Source organism: Platichthys flesus, chromosome 16 (assembly GCF_949316205.1).
Source record: "Platichthys flesus chromosome 16, fPlaFle2.1, whole genome shotgun sequence".
Taxonomy (NCBI): domain Eukaryota; kingdom Metazoa; phylum Chordata; class Actinopteri; order Pleuronectiformes; family Pleuronectidae; genus Platichthys; species Platichthys flesus.
In genome coordinates, this window is record NC_084960.1 from 11,287,232 (window position 1) to 11,305,540 (window position 18,309).

The following is an 18,309-nucleotide window of genomic DNA, read 5'->3' on the forward strand; positions in this document are numbered from 1 at the left end:
AATGTTCTTGTTTGATAGTAAGCAGGATTACACAAAAACTACTCCTATGATTTCCATGAAACTCGGTGAAAGGATGCAGTGTACGTCAGGAAAGTACCACTTCAAAATACCAGAGTATGCATTGTGACCAGTCTGCTTGTTCACACACGACCAGTGGGCCCCTTCAGTCTGTGGAAGGCCCCCGGCCCTCACCCCCACCTCACCCCGATCGATCTGCAGCTTTTATATTCGGAGCGCGACCACTGGCCCCGCCCCCGTCATCCGTTACGTCGTAGTCATGGAGAATGCGTCCCCCTCTCGTCCAATGAGAAGCGCAGCTGGGGCCATGTGTGTATTGTTTAAACTGCTCAAATCACACGGAGTTTCCAGACCGGATCAAACTTCCATCGACACGAGTGATGGCTGCCGCGGTGTCTGTTAGCGCAGCTGCCCAGGATGAGAGCACAGACACGGGACCCAGCTTCGCCCCTCGTCCGCTCCACGACCACCGCGACCCCGCGGCGGATCACGAGAGCTGCATGCCCGGAGACCGTCGGCGCTCCGAAGCGGAGGCCGACGAGGAGGACCCGCGGCCCGGACGCGAGTGTCAGCGGCGGGTCGACGAGGACCTGACGTCCCTGAGTCCCGAGGAGGTGCAGAGCCGGTTGGAGAGAACCCGACGGGAGTTCTACAACCGGAGGAAGATCATCATAAAGAATCTGCCCTCCGACGTCAGCAACCAGGTTTGAGTTCAAACCCACACCTCAAATGAACTCGTAACTATTTTGTATTTGTCGGGTGATTGATTGATTGACTGGGTCGCTCGGCTAGCGTCAGCCTAGCTGCGGTGTTGCCTGCCATGCTACACAAGTTAGCCTCGCTAGCCATTTATCTCGTTGGCAGCCTTTTTTTTTAAACTTTTTTTTTTTTTAATAATCGACACAACACTAGGAGTTGTCTACGGAACACCGTTATCCGCGTTGAGTTGAAACCAGTGGGAGTGAGTGGACCAACGGGGCTTGGTGGTCAGATAACTGTCAATAATGGCCATCTGTGGCCTGTGTGACCTGCCTGTCAGGCCTCGTAGGTGAAACCAGTTCAGTGATCTGTGTGTGTGTGTGTATGTATATATGTTAGATTCGTTCCACCATTCAATCTGTCAACCTCCTGAGACTCTTCCCAACCATACTGGCTTTTTTTACTAGCACCCAGTCCGTCTGTCGGTGAAACGCCATGAAGCCACAGAAAGCCACAGATTTTTACTCATGATGCCACACTTTTTTTTGGAACGTGCCTGACTCGTGGGGAGCGGTGGGCCTGCGGGCGGTACCATTGTTCACACATAAGGGGGGGGGGGGGGGGGTGATGGTGATGCAGGGGGGTGGGGGGTTGGTTCGAGATGTGAGTTGCAATGTAACAAAAGGTGGGAAGGCGTGTGGACAACAAAAAAAAACGTTTCAGAAAATGCTAGACAGCGTCACCATTTTGTTTGTGAATGGGCCAAAAGCAGCTCAGAGCAATTTCTCCTACAACAATGAGTTAGTTATCCCCCCCCCCCCCCCTCTCTCTCACTCACGCACAGGCACGCACACGCACACACTCCACACAGGTGCACTTGTTACTAGCTTCCCATGTGGACATGAATTGGTTAATTATATGACGGACCGAATGTGCTATTAAAACAATTTAACAAATGTCAAGATCTAAATCTGTGTCTTTTTTTTGTCACTGATTTGAGCCATTTGTTGTTTTTAAAGATGTAATCCCTGACCTTTCTCTTGTTCCAGGAGGTCCACGAGCTGTTGTGCAACTACGACCTGAAGTACTGCTTTGTGGACAAATACAAGGGCACAGGTCAGTTTAACTACCTCACCGTCCAGACAGGGTTAAAAGCGGTGAAAAGATTCTGACATGTAATCTATTTGCCGACATAAAACTGCTGGTGGTCACATATACAATTTGGGTTATTTGTATTTAGAATACGTAACTATCTCGTTGATGAGGTAACATAGTGGGGCTGGCTTCGTGGAAATATTCAGTGGTTCCTGACTTGATGAAAATTGTAGTTCTTTAATAATGATCCTAGTGATGACGGATCAGCTTGTCATAAGTTAATTAGGTGGGAAAGCTGATGTAGCTGGAAGAACTGAAAGTGTTTAATGAAATGATTAAAACATCCACTTTAAACTAAAGCAGTTTTGCACATTGGCAATGCCATATCATAAATAAGGTGCTGTTTTAATGATTAAATATGACACTTTAATGTATATCCTAAAAAAGATTCTGGCTTTCTCTCGCTATTTTCAAAACGCGTAGGTAACAGAGTGTTTGCTTCACTTGTAGCAGCATTCTAATGGGTTGTATTAAACCTGTCTGTTCTGTAATGTGCCTGTCACAGACCCTGGAGACATGACGTGCTGGTAACAAACTCATTTAGGTCTCCATGTGAGGTGTAACACATTTAAATTCTTGTCATCCACTATGACAGCCGATGTAGATTCCATTAGGGAACTGCTGCAGTGACATACAAGCTGGTGTGTGGTGACATTGTGCCAACAGAACTTTATTTTGCCAGGAGAAATGGTGTCACAATCAAAGTTTGCTCCCTATCTGACGTGTATGAAAATAGATTGTGTTGTTAATGCTGACTGAACAAATTTGACTCCCTCACACACACACCAAATTGTGCTTATTATCTCTCCCTCTCTGTCACCCTCAGCGTTTGTGACCCTTCTCAATGGAGAACAGGCGCAGTGTGCCATCATAGAGTTCCACCAGCATGTGCTCAGGGACCGGGAGATCTCTGTGCAGCTGCAGCCGACAGATGCTCTGCTGTGCATCGCCAACTTGCCCCGTGCCTTCACCCAGCAGCAGTTTGAGGAGTTGGTGCGGCCCTTCGGTAACCTGGAGCGCTGCTTCCTGGTGTACAGCGCCACCACCGGGCATTCCAAGAGTTACGGCTTTGTGGAGTACATGAAGAAGGACTCGGCAGCCAGGGCCAAGTCAGAGCTGTTGGGGAAGCAGCTGGGCTCCCGCATGCTCTACGTCCACTGGACTGAGGTGGGCTCCCTCACCTACCCGCTGCTGCACTCCAAGTGTCTGTGCGTCGACCGGCTTCCCCCGAACCTGCTGACGGCCCAGGACCTCCGCAACGCCCTGGCTGACACGCATGCACCAGTCTTCTGCCAGGTCAAATTCACCAGCACACACAAACTCACTGCCTATACTCAAATTAAAATGCCAAAGATAGGTAATCGTGATTGCAAATTCCACCAAGAGTAGTAGATTTATTACCACTCAGGCTTCCACTTGATATTAGACTTGTTTAACCATCCCTACCTTTTCTGGTCTTATTATTAAAAACACTGAGGTTGACCGACTAATGTGCCTTCGTGTGTATCACAGAGTTTTACAGCTGCCCCTGACGGTGTATGAAATCATTTTTGGGATGAGTCATGGACGGCAGGAATCCTTTTGCAATTATACTCCATATTTGAACCTTTGCTCTCTCTCTCACCTCTACCCCCGGTTTTCATGTGGTCGCTCTAAGTTTCTATAGCAATGAGCATTGCTGGTTTCTATGGTGATGACCTGACTCCCCCAGGTGGTGTCATTCAGCCGGCCTTTCTGGAATGAGAGAGGCTTGTCCGTTTTTTTGCACGACAGGCATAGTGGCACTTTCTGCTGGTTCTATGTTTTTTTTTTTTGTTGTTTTTTTTAGGATTCCAGGAAAAGAGGGTTCATGTGATGGAAAAGGGTTCTTAATGGGGGTTTTGGCAAACTAGAAGGGGCCTGGTGATAAGGTTGTGAAACCTGTTGATGGTGATTCATGAGGCTCATAGTGACTGGTGAGGGTTCTAAAGAAATTCTATAGCTTTAGTCAGCATAATGGGGCCTATTTTAGTATTTGAACAGAGAAGTGATACCTCAAGTTTTTCAGATTTTATCTGGAACTTTTGTTTAAGGAAATAATGATGTGGGTCCATTAAAGGTTGCCTAACTTTGTACGAGCATCAAGTATTTGTGGAATGTTTAAATAAAAAATTATAATTTAATCTTTGGAAATCTTTATCTATGGTAATTGTGCTACTTGCTACATTTTCAAAAAGTGGACATTTACATTTACAGCATTGGGTGGAAGAGTAAATCATCTCAGTCTTGCATGTCAAGCTGGTATATTAGAACCTGTTACTTTATATGTATGTTGTCAGCGAACAAAACCAAGATAAAACACACCTTCAATGATGTGGGCTTTTCAACATCACTTCATTGGTTGATTTAAGCAGTTGCTCTGATGCATTACCCTGTCTTTTCCAACACAAATGTCCCTTTTTTAGATGCTCTTTTGGCAAAGTGTCCAGGGTGTTAAGGGTCCCTGGGCTAATTGACTCTGAGATTGTATTGACATTTTCTCTCATCTCCACAGTTGGCTCAGGGACAAGATGGAAGTTTCCGCCGGTTTGCAATTTTGGAGTTTACCACTGCAGAGATGGCAGAAGAGGCACAGCGACTCTCTGATGTCCGGCTGCTCGGCGGGACACACATCAGGGTGTCCTTCTGTGCCCCTGGCCCCCCTGGAAGAAGCATGTTGGCTGCTCTAATTGCTGCCCAAACCATGGTATATAAGTCATACTGAAACTGAATGCACATGTCCAAAGTTAAACATTCAGTTTGCCATCGCAATGTCACTGCTAAAATGGCCGTTTTCTGCTCCCCTCGTCAAGGCTGTGAACAGGGGTAAAGGTCTCCTCCCTGATCCCACTGCCATGCAGATACTCACAGGCCTTAATAACCCTGCCACCCTCAAGATGCTGCTCAACCCTATGTCACATGGGCACAAACAAGGTGAGCTAATAAATGTTTAATTTTGAGAAACTCTTCCGGCGCTGTGGGTCCTTATGCTCTCTCTGTGTGCAGGCCTCCTTGGGGCAGCCCCCACGATGCCACTGCTGGCCAACCCCGCCCTCTCTGCTGCCCTGCTCCAGCTGCTGCTCCAGAACCAGGCCAAGGCACAGCAGGTACGGCTGCCTTTCTGCCTTTTCCCATGGCATGTTCCTCTGAGCCGCTCAGCCTGTTTTTGATTCATCCTCTCCAACTCACACGCACCTTTGTACCCCTTCACTCTTTGCCTCTTTACCTTCAGCAAGCCTTTCTGGGAAATCATCTTCTTTGGGCTCAGGTGCTGCACAATAAAGAAAACCCCCTAGGGCCTTGTGTGAGTGATAATGGTGTTTGTGTTTGGCTATCGGTGTTTGTGAGGTGGTGGTGGCGACGCTAGATGGATCCTGGTCTTTTTATGTGACTGGTGATAGACAACTCGGAGCCTTGGTGGGTATGCTCTCGCTAGGAAAGTGTGAAGCTTGATTTTTTTTTTTTTTTTTTTTGTGTGTGTGCATGTTTGGGGTGTTCTTTTGAGTGGTGCAGAGTGATGTGGTAGGTGTACCGCAATTGTAAATACCCATTCTGTGAGAACATAATTTCATACGCGGTGAGTAAGCCTTGGTGTTGATGAGTGTGCTCGTGCAGCTAGTACGAGTAGTTTTTTTTTTTTTTTCTCTCTCTCTACTGCTCAAGTGCTGTATCCACGCTGTGTGACCCTCTTGTGACACTGAACTCTGCCCTCTCCTCAGGCTGGACTCATCGGGGAGAATCCTCTGGCTGCTCTGCCCGTCCAGCAGGGAGTCCATCTGCTTGGAGACCTGCCCCAAGGTTTGGCATCCGCCGACTCCAGTTGTAGCTCCTAAAGCCACAGACTGCATGTTTTTTTTTTTTTTTTTGCTTTGCTTATGATACAAAACATCTGTTTGCACTACTTGCCTGTTAGTCATGCTTCTTGTTCTGTACATTGAACATGGGGAATTAATAGATGAGATGTGTTAGAAATCCAAACATCAAAATGTCTGAGATTGTATTTGTTTTTATTTGTAAGATTCGATTTTATGCTAATATGACAACCAAGAAGAGAGGCACCTTAATAGTCAAAGTATTGAAGATGATATCATTGTAATTTTCAATCATTCCTCTCACATTTCTCTGGCTGGTGTAGTCTCAGGTCTTGGTCTTCAGGCAGATCCTCTTAAGCCACTTGGCAGAGGCCTCACGAGGGACCAGGAGTCTCCCACAGCAGCTTGTACCTTCCCCCAGACTTCCTCTCCCACCCTGCAGGGGATCTCTATGCCCCTGATGGCTGGCATGATGGGGGCAGATGGCCTCACAGCACAAGGGGTGAGGTCCCAAGCCGTTTCCTTTTATATGCCTTTCTGCCTCTAGTCCAGCTTCTTACTCTCGTTTAATATTAGAAATGGGCGCCGAAAACGAATCGCCTCTCTTCTTTCTGTCAGTTATCCATACTAGGAGATCCTCCCAAAGAAATGACGCATCCCCAGAGTGCCTTCCTCGGTGTCAGCAATGGTTTTCCATCAGGTGAGGTTCTTGTTTGCAAGGTGTGGTTGAGATTACTACATTGTACCAATCTTTGTTTGTATCCCCTTATTTATTCAGGATGTGACGTGTATCTTTCCTCTGTTTTATCCAGGAGGAAGCTGCAGACCTCATCCTTACAGGAAGAGGCCAACGCTTAGCAATGTGTCCAACCAGACCGCACACCAGAGCATACAGCCGAACTACAACCTGCGCTACCAGGATTCCTACAGCCCTGAATACCCTCCTTTACACCAGGTAAACCAACAGCCTCCATTGCTCCGTTTGTGGAAAGACTACATCTTTTTTACTTCTACTCTTATATTGGTTGAAGCTACTTTTGTAGACGGCTTATAGTGATCTGTTGAATTTATAGTATTGTGCACTCTGAACAGCCTGATCGCTTGTTCAGTAGGCTATATGATGCGAATTAGTCTTATGCCCATCTGGCTTTTCTCCCCAGGATCCTCTGGCCCACTTGTATGAGCAGCAGGAGAACCTCGATACTGGAGCCTTGGCAGGATTCGGACAGCAGGTACTGTTTTTTTTATTCAACAAATTCAAGATGGTGCGAGCAAATGCCTAATGATGTTAAATCATTTCCCCACTGGGCTCATAATGAAACCGTTGTGCTGATCTCGTTTGATTTTTCTTTCCCGCAGGCCTCTCGTCTGCCTGAATACACCGAGCGATTTTCCCACTACAGCTACCCTTCCAACCCAGACCTGTCCTCGTACTACAGCTCAGGACCCGAGGCCTCCAGTAATGGGAGCCTCCCCACCACTCAGCTCAACAGGGTAGACCTAACGTTTAAAGCCTTTTAAACTTTCACTCTATCGATTACTCGTCAGTGCAAGTACGCAGAGTTAGCCCAGGAAAAGATAAAAAAGTGCAAGGTTGCATTCTAAGAATAACCCCAAGTTCAATAATGAATGTGCTGTAAGTGCATGAGGTCACTGAAAGATGGTTGTTTGTCCTCAGGCTGTGGGAATGCCTCCTGTGAGTCACACTTCAAACTACCCCCCAGGCCTGGACCTTGCTGTGAAGGTAATTTATACACTTTAAACCTTTTTTTTTTTTCAAAAATGTATATCTTTACATTTTTGCCCAATTTTTTTTTTTTTCTTTAAGTCAATCCACTTTGTCTTTTGTTACACTGTTGATTTTCTTTCTTTTTTTTTGCTGCATACTATAGACTCCCATTGGTAGCCACAAGCGTTTGTTCTCCCGGCTGATCCCGTCTCCAGAACCCAGCCCAGAGGGTGGCTACGTGGGCCAGCACTCCCAAGGCCTCGGTGGCCATTATGCGGACTCCTACCTAAAGCGGAAGCGTATATTATGAATTCAACTGTATACTTCATGCTTTACGGGTAGCCATTCAAAAGCTTTAGGACACAATGGCATTTCCTCCAATTAACTTTGCAGTCTTTGGATTTGTCTCATGTGTACTCTTCTGAGTGACCCCTGGAGGGTGCTGAAGAGTGCGGCCTGTTGCTATCTGGACACTCTTGTCTCTCCATGAGAATTTTGGTTGGTTTCTTTTTTTTGTGTATATATATGATTTTAGTGTGTTGGTAAATTAAGTTTTAACTTTTTTTATTTGACTTTAAATTTCTGTTGAACAACTTGTACAGTGAGAAAAAATGGTTAATTAGCTATTGAAGTCTTTTCTCTCCAGCATTTCTTTCTTTTTTCTTTTATTTTTTTAATGTGTGGTTTATTAGCAGAGCTACAGCTAGTTGGGCCATTATAATTTTTTTAAATGTTTAATAGCGCTAAAGGGAAGCTGTCCATATCATTAGGCAAAGGGACTCCCATTGAATCAGCTTTACTTCCGAGGCTCTTTAAGTAGCCCTCCTGTTTCCATGTAAAAAGTTCAGTAGTTTGTTCAATGAGATGGTGTATTTGTGTTGTGGTGTTTTGTTTTCTCCCTTTTTGTTCGTTCCACAGGTTTATTTTAACATGACTTTTCTGGAATCAGGCCGTTCATCAGTTAACATTCAGCTTTCCATGCAGCTGCTGACAGCTGCATGTACCTGCCTGTGTTTTATTGAGGTGACGCGTTCTACCATTCTGGCATATGTTCCCTCAACCCTTTTTCCACGTTGTTTGTCTTTTTGATCCACACCCTCCAAACTTGTTTGTTCTCTACACTGGTTGTTCCGTGCTGCACACCTGGAGGGCTCAGGTCGCAACGCTAATCTGTTCTCACCTGTAGAGGGTGCTGTTTTCGAAGTCTCCGGGAGTTGAATATTTTCTGTGTTTTTACGCGAGTTGTTTGCCAAGTTAAATTTTGAATGTCTTTAAAAGTCCACACACTTTATTTAATTTTTTTTGTGGTGGAGTTGGGTGGGGCAGTGAACATCTGCTGTGTGCCATCTCTCAAGCTGCCAGCGCACAGTGAACACAGGCACCTCAGCGAACAAATTATTTTCTAGACGATGACAGCTGGAATGATGGACGCAGCCGATGTTCAAGTATTCCCAGTAATGGTGCGAGTCGAGTCTGTCTGATGATATACTAATGGAAGCTACTGGCAGGTGATGGGTCAGTGACATGACTGTCCTTTTTTTTCTTTATTATTCTTTTTTTTGTGAATAACTATCTGGTTGACAGTTTGATTGTGAAAACCCATTACCTCTGACTGTCTGCTGGCAAACGCAGCTACACTTGAGCCTTAACAGTGTTTTCTCTGTGATCTCATCCTGCCCTGTGTTGGCTTCCATCTACATTTACCATTTCTGTGTTATTTGCTGTGTAAATAGTTAAAGCGTGATCATTTCCCATTCGCCCCAAAAGTTTCAAACTTAAGTTTGCTTGAATCTTCACCTGCCTCCGGTCTGGTGTTCTGAATGAATTTGCTGCTCTTTTTTTTATTTTTCTCCTTTTTTTTTTTTGTTTGCCCGTATGTTTTGAAAGCTAATGTGACCAAGAGTGGTGCCATAGCAGACTGCTCATGTACTGTATGGACCAAGAGATGCAGCCATACTGTTTGATCATCTTTCATTTCGATTGATTCGATTCTAACTGCTATCCTCATCTGTGCCGCCATGGTTGTCTCTGTATGTGTGTGAGACATGAGCAAGTAAATGTTATTTAAACTCATTGTTGTGAGCTCATCATTTAATACATTCAACATATCTGTATTTGACATGAAAATATTTCTGTTTAACTTCTTTTCTTGGGGGCATGTACAAATGTCTGGTCATAACTTTGCAAGAAAATAATTTGGTCTTTAAACGACTGCCTTAAGACTGATTCACAAATTAATTTTTAACAGATCTGCTTAAATTGGTGCCTTTGGAGCACAAATTAAAAAGCTTAATTTCATATTGCAAAATAACAACTGGATTGTTTTAATTATGCTGAGCTTAAAGACTGAAATTAATGAATGTAGAATATCTGGTTTCAATCATCTAATTCGCTTCAAGTCAGGTCATTGTTTTAATTAAAGGGATAGTTCACCCAAAAAAATTGTAATTCATTATCTACTCACCACTATGCCGATGGCGGGGTGGGTGAAGTGTTTGAGTCCAAAAATCACTTCTGGAGTTTCAGGGGCAAACAGCGTTTCAGCCAAATCCAATACAGTTAAACAAAATGGTGACCAATTCTTCAATCCAGTATGTGTTTAAAAACATCCATGTTCATCTGATGTTTTGCTTTATTATAGAAGCAACCAGGGATGGCACACTGGTTCAGTGGATGGTAAATCCTGGATTTTGCGGGCCTATTTTTTGTTTACCCCCACTTTATCCTGTTGTCCATATGGATGCACTTTGTCTATGTCCAGGGTCCACCCGGTCCAGAGTGTAAGCAGTGTTGATAATGGAAAAGTAAAAAACCTGGTTCGGGCAGAAAACGTGAGTCCTGCTGCAAGTTGGTCGTGACATATTCAGCTGCTCTCACACTTTTATTTAGTCCTATCAAACAATGTCATAATTTCCCCAAAATATCCTTTGCATACATATTTCAGGGGAATCTGTGTTGTAGACAGAAAGTACACAAAAAAAAAGCAGAAAGCACCCGATAATAAATGTCCTGGTTGTTAACTCAACAGCAAGATCTCATCTTCTGTTTCCCAACATGGATGAAAACAAACAGGAGCTGTACCGGTGCGGCGTGAGGTGCCTTTGAGCACAGCACGTTCCCTGCGTACTCCACTTATTACATGTTATCAGGCAGATGACACGCGCGCCGCTTCACTCGGCTCCATCAGACCTGCATGAATGTTAAGCAGGTGACTACCGGGAGGATAATTTGTCTTCCCTGGATGAACAATTATTTAATGGCAAATACAATCACTCTGTTATCAGCTATCACGACTGATAACAGGTCGCTCATAAAAGATAAAAACAACTGTCAGACTGAGAAGTGAGTGGGAAATATATCCCAGTGTGATAAGACTGTATATGCAGCCCGATGACATTCAGATTTAATTAAGGGCTAAAGAATGAGCTGAAATGTCAGCGGGGTTCCTGTCCTTGCGGCCTCACTGTTGAACAGACCCTGGAGGTAATGGCCGGGCAATTGTGCTTTTGTTCACAAGCAGCAAACACCGAACCTTTTGCGTGGCCGTCCCTCACCCTTCAGACAGAGGTACTGAGGGGCAAGAGGCAGCGATGAGAGCGGCTCGGCCCCTCAGCAGCCATCAGGATGAAAGGTTTTGATTAGCTGCTATTCTCGAGGCCCCGCGGAGCCTCGAGGAGCTGATGGAGCTTTCCCCTGATGGGCAAAAACACAAGTGCAGAGCATTGGGCATAACACTCTCCTCCTTTCGCTTAAAAAAAAAAAAAGAAACAATGTGATTGTTTGTGACATTTCTCGGAGAGCAACAATTACACCTGCAGTGCTGAGAGGGAAATACCCCTGCTCTTTTTTTCTCAACTGCAAAGGACAATGGAAATGACAACAACACAAACGACAGGTTTGTTTATTAGACCCGCTGACATTATATTAATGTGTTTTTCACAGCCACTGGGTTTTATTCCTGTAATATTTATCTGTAATGCTTCAGGCACCCCTGAAGTATGTGCTCATACCTGCAGCCAGTCTACCAAGAGTTCTCAGAGGGATCTGCAGAGGCTCGGCGGACGCTGTGTCAGACACATTTAGATTTCTGCCTTTCATTTTCCCGCCCACACAGTCACCCTGCTCAGTTGCTAGTGAATGCTGCTGAAACCTGCGATTTTCCCAAATACAGAGACAGAAGAAAGAAGAGCAGAGGAGCTCTGACGGCAGATCGCTGCAGCATCGCGAAATTGCAAACACACAGACGCAGGAAAAGTTGTATTTCTCCTGCCTTTTAAGTGTTTGTTGCCTGGAAATGGATGACATTTGAATATCTCAGTCACTAGGGCTATGATCTACTCATAAAAGGTGCTCTAGATTCACATGTGCAATGATTTATTACGCCTCTATTTTAGTGTACACGCAGCAAAAGTGCAAGCAAATAGGGCATGTCACAGGAGCCGTTTAAGGCAGGATTAGTCATCGGAAGCAGCCCACTCCCCCCTGTGACAAACGGTCTATAACAGTACAGTAGAGAATCTCAGCAGCCCAGCAGAAACCTGCACTGCCTTATTTCGCTTCATTCGGGCCACTCCCTTTGAATGGCGCTCCAGCTCGTACACCCAAACAAGATTATATTAAAGTAGGGATTTAAATTCCCAACCAGAAAAACCTACCGTTATCCCCCCCTGAAATAAGCTTCGGGTATTGTTACGCTATTCATTTTCATCTTATGCCAGTCGATCCTCCTGTGTAGCTGTGTATATCACTGTTGCACTACAGAATAAGATAAAACACACACCGTGTCCCAATGCAATGCGGTATTGTTCTGATGACCTGAAATAACACATTTGGTTTCTGGAATGAAGAAATGCTTTTGTTTTTTTTCTGTTTCTTTCTGTCAGTGCGGTCTCATTTTACATCCAGCCCTGACTATCCAGCCCACAGATGTAATCCAGACACCGACAGGCAGCAGCGATGAAAGATGAACCTGTTTAAAACTTAAAGTAAAGGATGATGATACACACTGTGGAGCTGAACGTTTTTCTCTCGTCCTCTCTGCCCCTGTTGTCTCATACCCCCCCCCCCCCCCCCCCCATCTTGTGTTGACCTCCAAATGAATAACCTACTCTTTCCTTTGCTGCCATTTGTCTCCCCCAGGATCACAGCTGAATACCTATTGCAAAAACAATTTATCTCTGACTTCACCTTCCCCCGATTTTCTCTCTGTTTCTGCTTTTGATCTGGTAAAGTGTAATTTTTTCCATTTTACTCTTTGTACACAATGTCCCTGGATGGAGTGCAACAGGAGAACAAATCTCGGGTGTTTGTACTTTCCAAAATAATAGCAGATGCGTTAGCCAACTATAAACAAAAATAAGAGTACACGTCAAAATCACTATCTCAAAGATGGTGGAGATGTATTTTCAAGTGAAAAAAAACCTCTGGATTGACAGGACGTCACTGCCGTGGCTCCATCCCCTGATCCCCTGATCGCGCAGACTCTGGCTCCAAATGTACATATATTTCTTTATATACAGTCTATGCTCTCACAACTCCTAAATTCACTGACAGGTCTTTTGACGACTTAAAGCAAGTCAATAATGTTCTGTGATGCAGTAAAATATGTGGTCAGCCGTGAAACAAAAACAATGCTTTCATTTAGATATTTGAATAGGAATAATAATGCGGCTGTAAAACCTACTGATTGGTCTTTTCAGCCTTCATTTGTTGTAGTGTTTATTTGACTGGGATAGATACAATGCATCGAGAATTGCACGACAATAATCCAATGGAATGCAATGCAGTATTTGGAGCAAGTCATAATTTCCATTGTCTTTAGTACAATAAACATGAAACATTATAATAAGACCATAAAATGGATTTGTTGACCTTATGCAGAAGTAGGACAGGCCGGGGGACACATATGTATATATATACATATATACAGAACATGCACAGACTCATGTTCAATTTGCATTGTTTTTCCTGATGTCCAATGTTTCACGGTCAGTATAGTTTACACCTGTGACCATGACAATTCACATCAGGTGCACATAAATAACCCTGTGGTCATTTTGACACTTGACTCCCGTCTCCAGTTGCCGTTATGGCTCCACAGTGTCATAAGCAGAAGTTTTAGAAGCTCTGAAATCCAGTTATCGCGTCATCTGAGGTCCACTGCTCGTCCCTTAAGTGAAACACTGCCTCGCCTCCTCGATGCAACATCACATCCTTTCCCATCCGAGCCCTCCTCTGGGTGGTTAGCAGCGGGGTCAGCCCAGATCGGATGGGTTTGGAGAGAGAAGCAAGAAAATACTTCAGTGAAAATGAGGTGAGAAATGAAAACTCGCTGTGCTGCTTGCGAACACATCCCACGGTCTCTCCTGAATGGTTGGCCCTTTTTTTTTTCATGTTGTTTAATGCACAGAGGGTTTCTGCAGTTTTCCTCCGGCTTTGATTCAGTCTGTGAGTCTTTGTGCACAAAGCACAGACAGGAGGACAGTCGGCCGCCACCGCAGCACCTCCACAGAAAGACAAACAAGTTGTTTCAAGAATCCTATTAACACTTCATATAAACGACCTGATAGCCGCTTGAAGCACTGTTACATATCACTGCAGCTCCGCCACGTCTGAACATACCAAACACAACCTCTCTTCCTTTCTCAGCACCCACGTTCTACCGTGGTCCATTTACTTCTCCGTTTTCCTACATACGATGAAAACACAAACTTGGACACACACATGCAGGCACACACACATTGCTTGCCAAACTATTGCTCACTGTCAGGAAAGAGGTACGGGTTAATATTTCATGCCCCTCCCCGAGAAAGTGGATTCCCTTCCCAGCATTCCCCGAGGCGCGACATGAAGACTGAGCGCGGGCCAGAGGTCAGAGAGGCTGCTGATTGTCCTTCTGCCGGACCCCACGGAGTGCACTGCTTTATGTGATTGGTAGATAACTGTAATGAAGAAATTCTTCACAAGTAAAATTTCCTGATATATATAGATATCTATATATCTATATATACACACACACTCTCTCCCATAAACAGATTATACACACTACGGGCTGCTGAACCATCTCATCTGCATACACTGCACTGAGTCAGTAAGACTGCTTGGCATTTCAATTATTCCCCACAATATGAATCGGTGATACGAGGAGCAGTTTGGTGAGGTGGGTCATAATAAATCAGATTCTCACTAAATGAATTGTGCATCTGTCTCAGGCAGCGGGAGCGTTTTGTTCACACATCGCAAAGGAGCAATCGACTGGACGCTCTGGTCCTCGGTCATTTCTTCATCCTATTCATACTTTCACTGCATTCATCGCATTTTTCTGTGTGTGTGTGAGTGTGTACGTGGGGAACTATTCATTTCATTTTCTTTTCGGTGTCATGTTTTACTTAAATATTGGTTCAGCTGCATTTACCGAAGTATTTTAAATTTCCTGCACAGGCAGTGGGATACAAATATGTTGGCATTCCACAGTTGAATATTACCCGGCTCACATTCCCTCTGCTCTTTTTGTTGGGGGGGGGGGGGGAGGGGTTGTTTTCCCAGAGAAACAATACTCTAATCTGTGATTCTAATAAACAGCCTGCAGCCACTCATTTAGGATTTTTCTGAACTTCTTCTGAACCAAAACAGCCTTTTAAATACAAGACCGTTGTTCCATTGTTTCATCAGCTTCAAATACAGTTATTTCAACATATTCCTTCTGCGGGCAGCTACAGGCAACTTTCTGATTACATTTTTCCTGTTCATTTTTCTAAGGGCCTGACAATGTTCTTTCAAGGAGACAGTACTGAATACAGTTTAAGATGGCTTCCCTGAGATAAAACAATATTTCCAAGATCAAATTCAATATTGATTCCGGGTTGTAGCAGAGACAAAAAGTAAGAAAAGAAAAACACTAGACCTCATATCATAGACATATTATACTTTATATATATTCAGATTCATCATTTTAATTTGCGTCATTGCTTTAAAAGGTTAACGTGCCCAAATGTTAGTTAACGATGGTGTTTCAATTATAAATGAGCTAAACGACATATGCAAACCAGACCAAAGTGTCTGAGGCAAAGCATATGTCAGCCAGTTGCCATGTTTCAGGGTCAATGGTCAAATTTAATTCCTCATTTTAAGACCAGTAGGTTGTAAATTATATGCAAATGTGGGAGCTGATGTGTGAATCCTGCAGAGAGGATGGCCGCATGATTCAGCTCCTGAGATTTCTGCTGCACAGGGAACGTTTCTCATGTGCTCAGACACCAATGAGACAGGGGTTGTGTGGTGAACATGCACATCAGATGCTGACTGAGCTAAATACGATCAATATTTACCTATTAAAACAACTGCAACAAGTAAAAAAAATCAATTGAGCTCTTTTATTCAGAGGAAAAAACACCTCTAAATGTAGGCCTGCCCTGGCTTTTAAACTCATGATTCATCACACACATGATTAATGCCTCTCTGAGCTGAGTCTGAACTACACTGCAAAGCTCCTGTACCTTCGCCAGGGTTCTGCAGCTCAGCTCCACTTTATAATGCTGTTGTTTTTCCCTTAAGGCCACGGCTCACTATCTAATTTATTTTAAATCACTTTGAGTTTGGTGGAAAGCAACAGGGTGTGTGTTTGAATAACTTGTGAGTCCTTGAGACGGGAGTTCTTGGTCCCTGCTCAGAACCAGGACGAAGCAGACTACCCTGGTATTTAATTTATGATCTGATGATGATGATGATGATGATGATGATGAGGATGAGGATGATGATGATGATGATGATGATGATGATGATGATGATGATGATGATGATGATGATGATGATGATGATGATGATGATGATGATGGTGATGATGATGATGATGATATTGAACAATCCAGATCCCAATCTAAATCTGACCACATTAGGTTCAACTACACAGGGGTGGTAATCATGGAGTAACACACGATACGATACGTGATACATAGCCTACAATAATGATAAAATCACGATACAGCGATTCTGCGATATATTGCAAGACAATCATATAAAGATACATTACAATATCTAACTGTAGAAGAATGCACAATGCCCCTAAAGCCTTCATGGACTAAACCATCTTTGCTAGCCGCGCCTCTACTGGAAAAAAGGCAGGTGAAGTTCATCTATTGTGACCAACTTTTGAAATGTCTGTGCCGACAACCTGCCCCAAGTTTACGTTTGGCAGCTTGATTGAAACACTTAACACCAAAATAAAGCAAAAAAAAATGACAAAACCTATTATACCTCCCCTCACACATGGTGGCTCCCAGTAACATCACTGATGATGTCACTAACGGTGTGAATACAGGAAGTAATGGGCCACTTCTGGGCCAACCTCCTTCGTGCTACACATGGCGGTAAAGGTGAGTACCAAAGAAATAGAGATGCACTAATGAAAAACTCAGCCAGTAAACAGAAACAAAACTTTGTATTTTAATTAGTTATGATGATATGTGGACCGTGACCTAACATAATGCCAAACACCAAACAAACCGGGATGGCTGCAAATTCAGGTGATGTTATGGTTTAAACAAACAATAAACAAGCGTAGTTCAATTAATGAATTTCTTTTCAGTCGCCTCATCTGAAGCAGCTCATTGTGTTTAGTCTCTGCCATAAAATTATTGTCTTGTATGTGTTTAATATCTCGACAGCATATGAACCTTCTTGCTGTCCTATCTTTTTTTTTTGTTTCGCAGTACATTGGTTTGAAATCACAAAACGCAACGGCGGCTTGTTTATCTCTCCGTCCTGCTCGCTCTGAAATCCAGAAAGACAGCCGGACACAGGCGCGGAATAAAAAAGCAATTTAATTGAGGCTGAGGCAGAAAATAAAAAGAGCGAACGGGCATGTGGACGGGAGGGAGGAAAACAAGGGGCGTCAGTCTATTTCTAAAGCCAGTAATTAGAGTCGAGATAGAAACCAGACTAAAAGGCTGTAACTACTCCGACTGCCCTGAGAGGCTGAGAAATTGTTGGTTTAGTGGTTTGGACCAAATGTCTTTTAATGGTTTATACACTTGTTTCTCCAAAACCCACAAGATATGCAAGGATTTGCATAAAGGTACTAATGTGGATTTATTGTCAGTGCACAGGGAATTTTAACGACTTCACAGAGAGGAGGTAGAAAATGGTATTCCAATGTTTCTTTTATTGTGATTCATTTCTGCTAACGGGAAGTTACAGGAAATACCCTCTATTTCCTTTCTAGTCACATCCTTGCCTTCTGTTTCAATCTATGAGAACGCTGGCGGCGGAACCACTGGGGAGAAATGAGGAACTGCTTTCATTGGACCCCACGGAGACATTGGACTTTTAGTTAATTCTTTGTGGCGCCACCGTTTTTCTCCCACTACAGTGCCGCACACGTATGACAGGCGGCAGCCATTTGTCTCCGGGGGCCCCCGGCTAATAAGCCCGACTGGCCGGTTGTGTGAGGTCAGAGCTGTAGTTCAGCCAGTCAGCATTGGATGGAGCCAGTGGAAGCAGTTGCCTCATCAGATTTATGGAGCTACATCTCTGTTCGAAAAACTTCCTTGTCTAGTGTCATACTTCATCCATATCCCTTGGTGCAAATCGAGCACTTATAATGTATGTGTCTATAAATTGTTTTTGGCGCGTCGCAGCACACTTTGGCATAAAGTTGTTCGGTTCAGCAATTTTTCAACTTTCAGTGCCACAGCTCGTGTTATTCAGAGCATCACTCGTGAGAGCACTCTGGGTGCTGGCAGTGGAAGAAGAGTAGCAGCATCTTTCAGAAGATTACAGTCATCCAAACATCAGTCTGACTTTTTTTTTTTTGCTCCTTATCTGTGTCGAGGTCGCTGGAGTGCAACCTGCAGAGCAGCGGCTCAGATGACTTGTTTCCCA

General features: G+C 44.1%; 1 protein-coding gene across 2 annotated transcripts; it reads left to right on the top strand.

The window, feature by feature from the left end:
• The first annotated feature begins 379 nt into the window (after positions 1-379).
• raver1 (ribonucleoprotein, PTB-binding 1) lies at positions 380-9,504 on the top strand. Of its 2 annotated transcripts, XM_062409025.1 has the most exons (15): positions 380-722; positions 1,767-1,833; positions 2,699-3,168; positions 4,406-4,597; positions 4,704-4,824; positions 4,897-4,997; positions 5,123-5,194; positions 5,610-5,688; positions 6,026-6,204; positions 6,321-6,402; positions 6,515-6,657; positions 6,863-6,934; positions 7,062-7,196; positions 7,381-7,446; positions 7,595-9,504. In XM_062409025.1, exons 1-15 carry the CDS (start codon positions 399-401, stop codon positions 7,739-7,741), a joined length of 2,250 nt encoding a protein of 749 aa, XP_062265009.1. In that variant the 5' UTR covers positions 380-398; the 3' UTR covers positions 7,742-9,504. The 2 variants fall into 2 exon arrangements, with proteins under 2 accessions (XP_062265009.1, XP_062265008.1); XM_062409024.1 differs by lacking the exon at positions 5,123-5,194.
• The last annotated feature ends 8,805 nt before the right edge of the window (positions 9,505-18,309 follow it).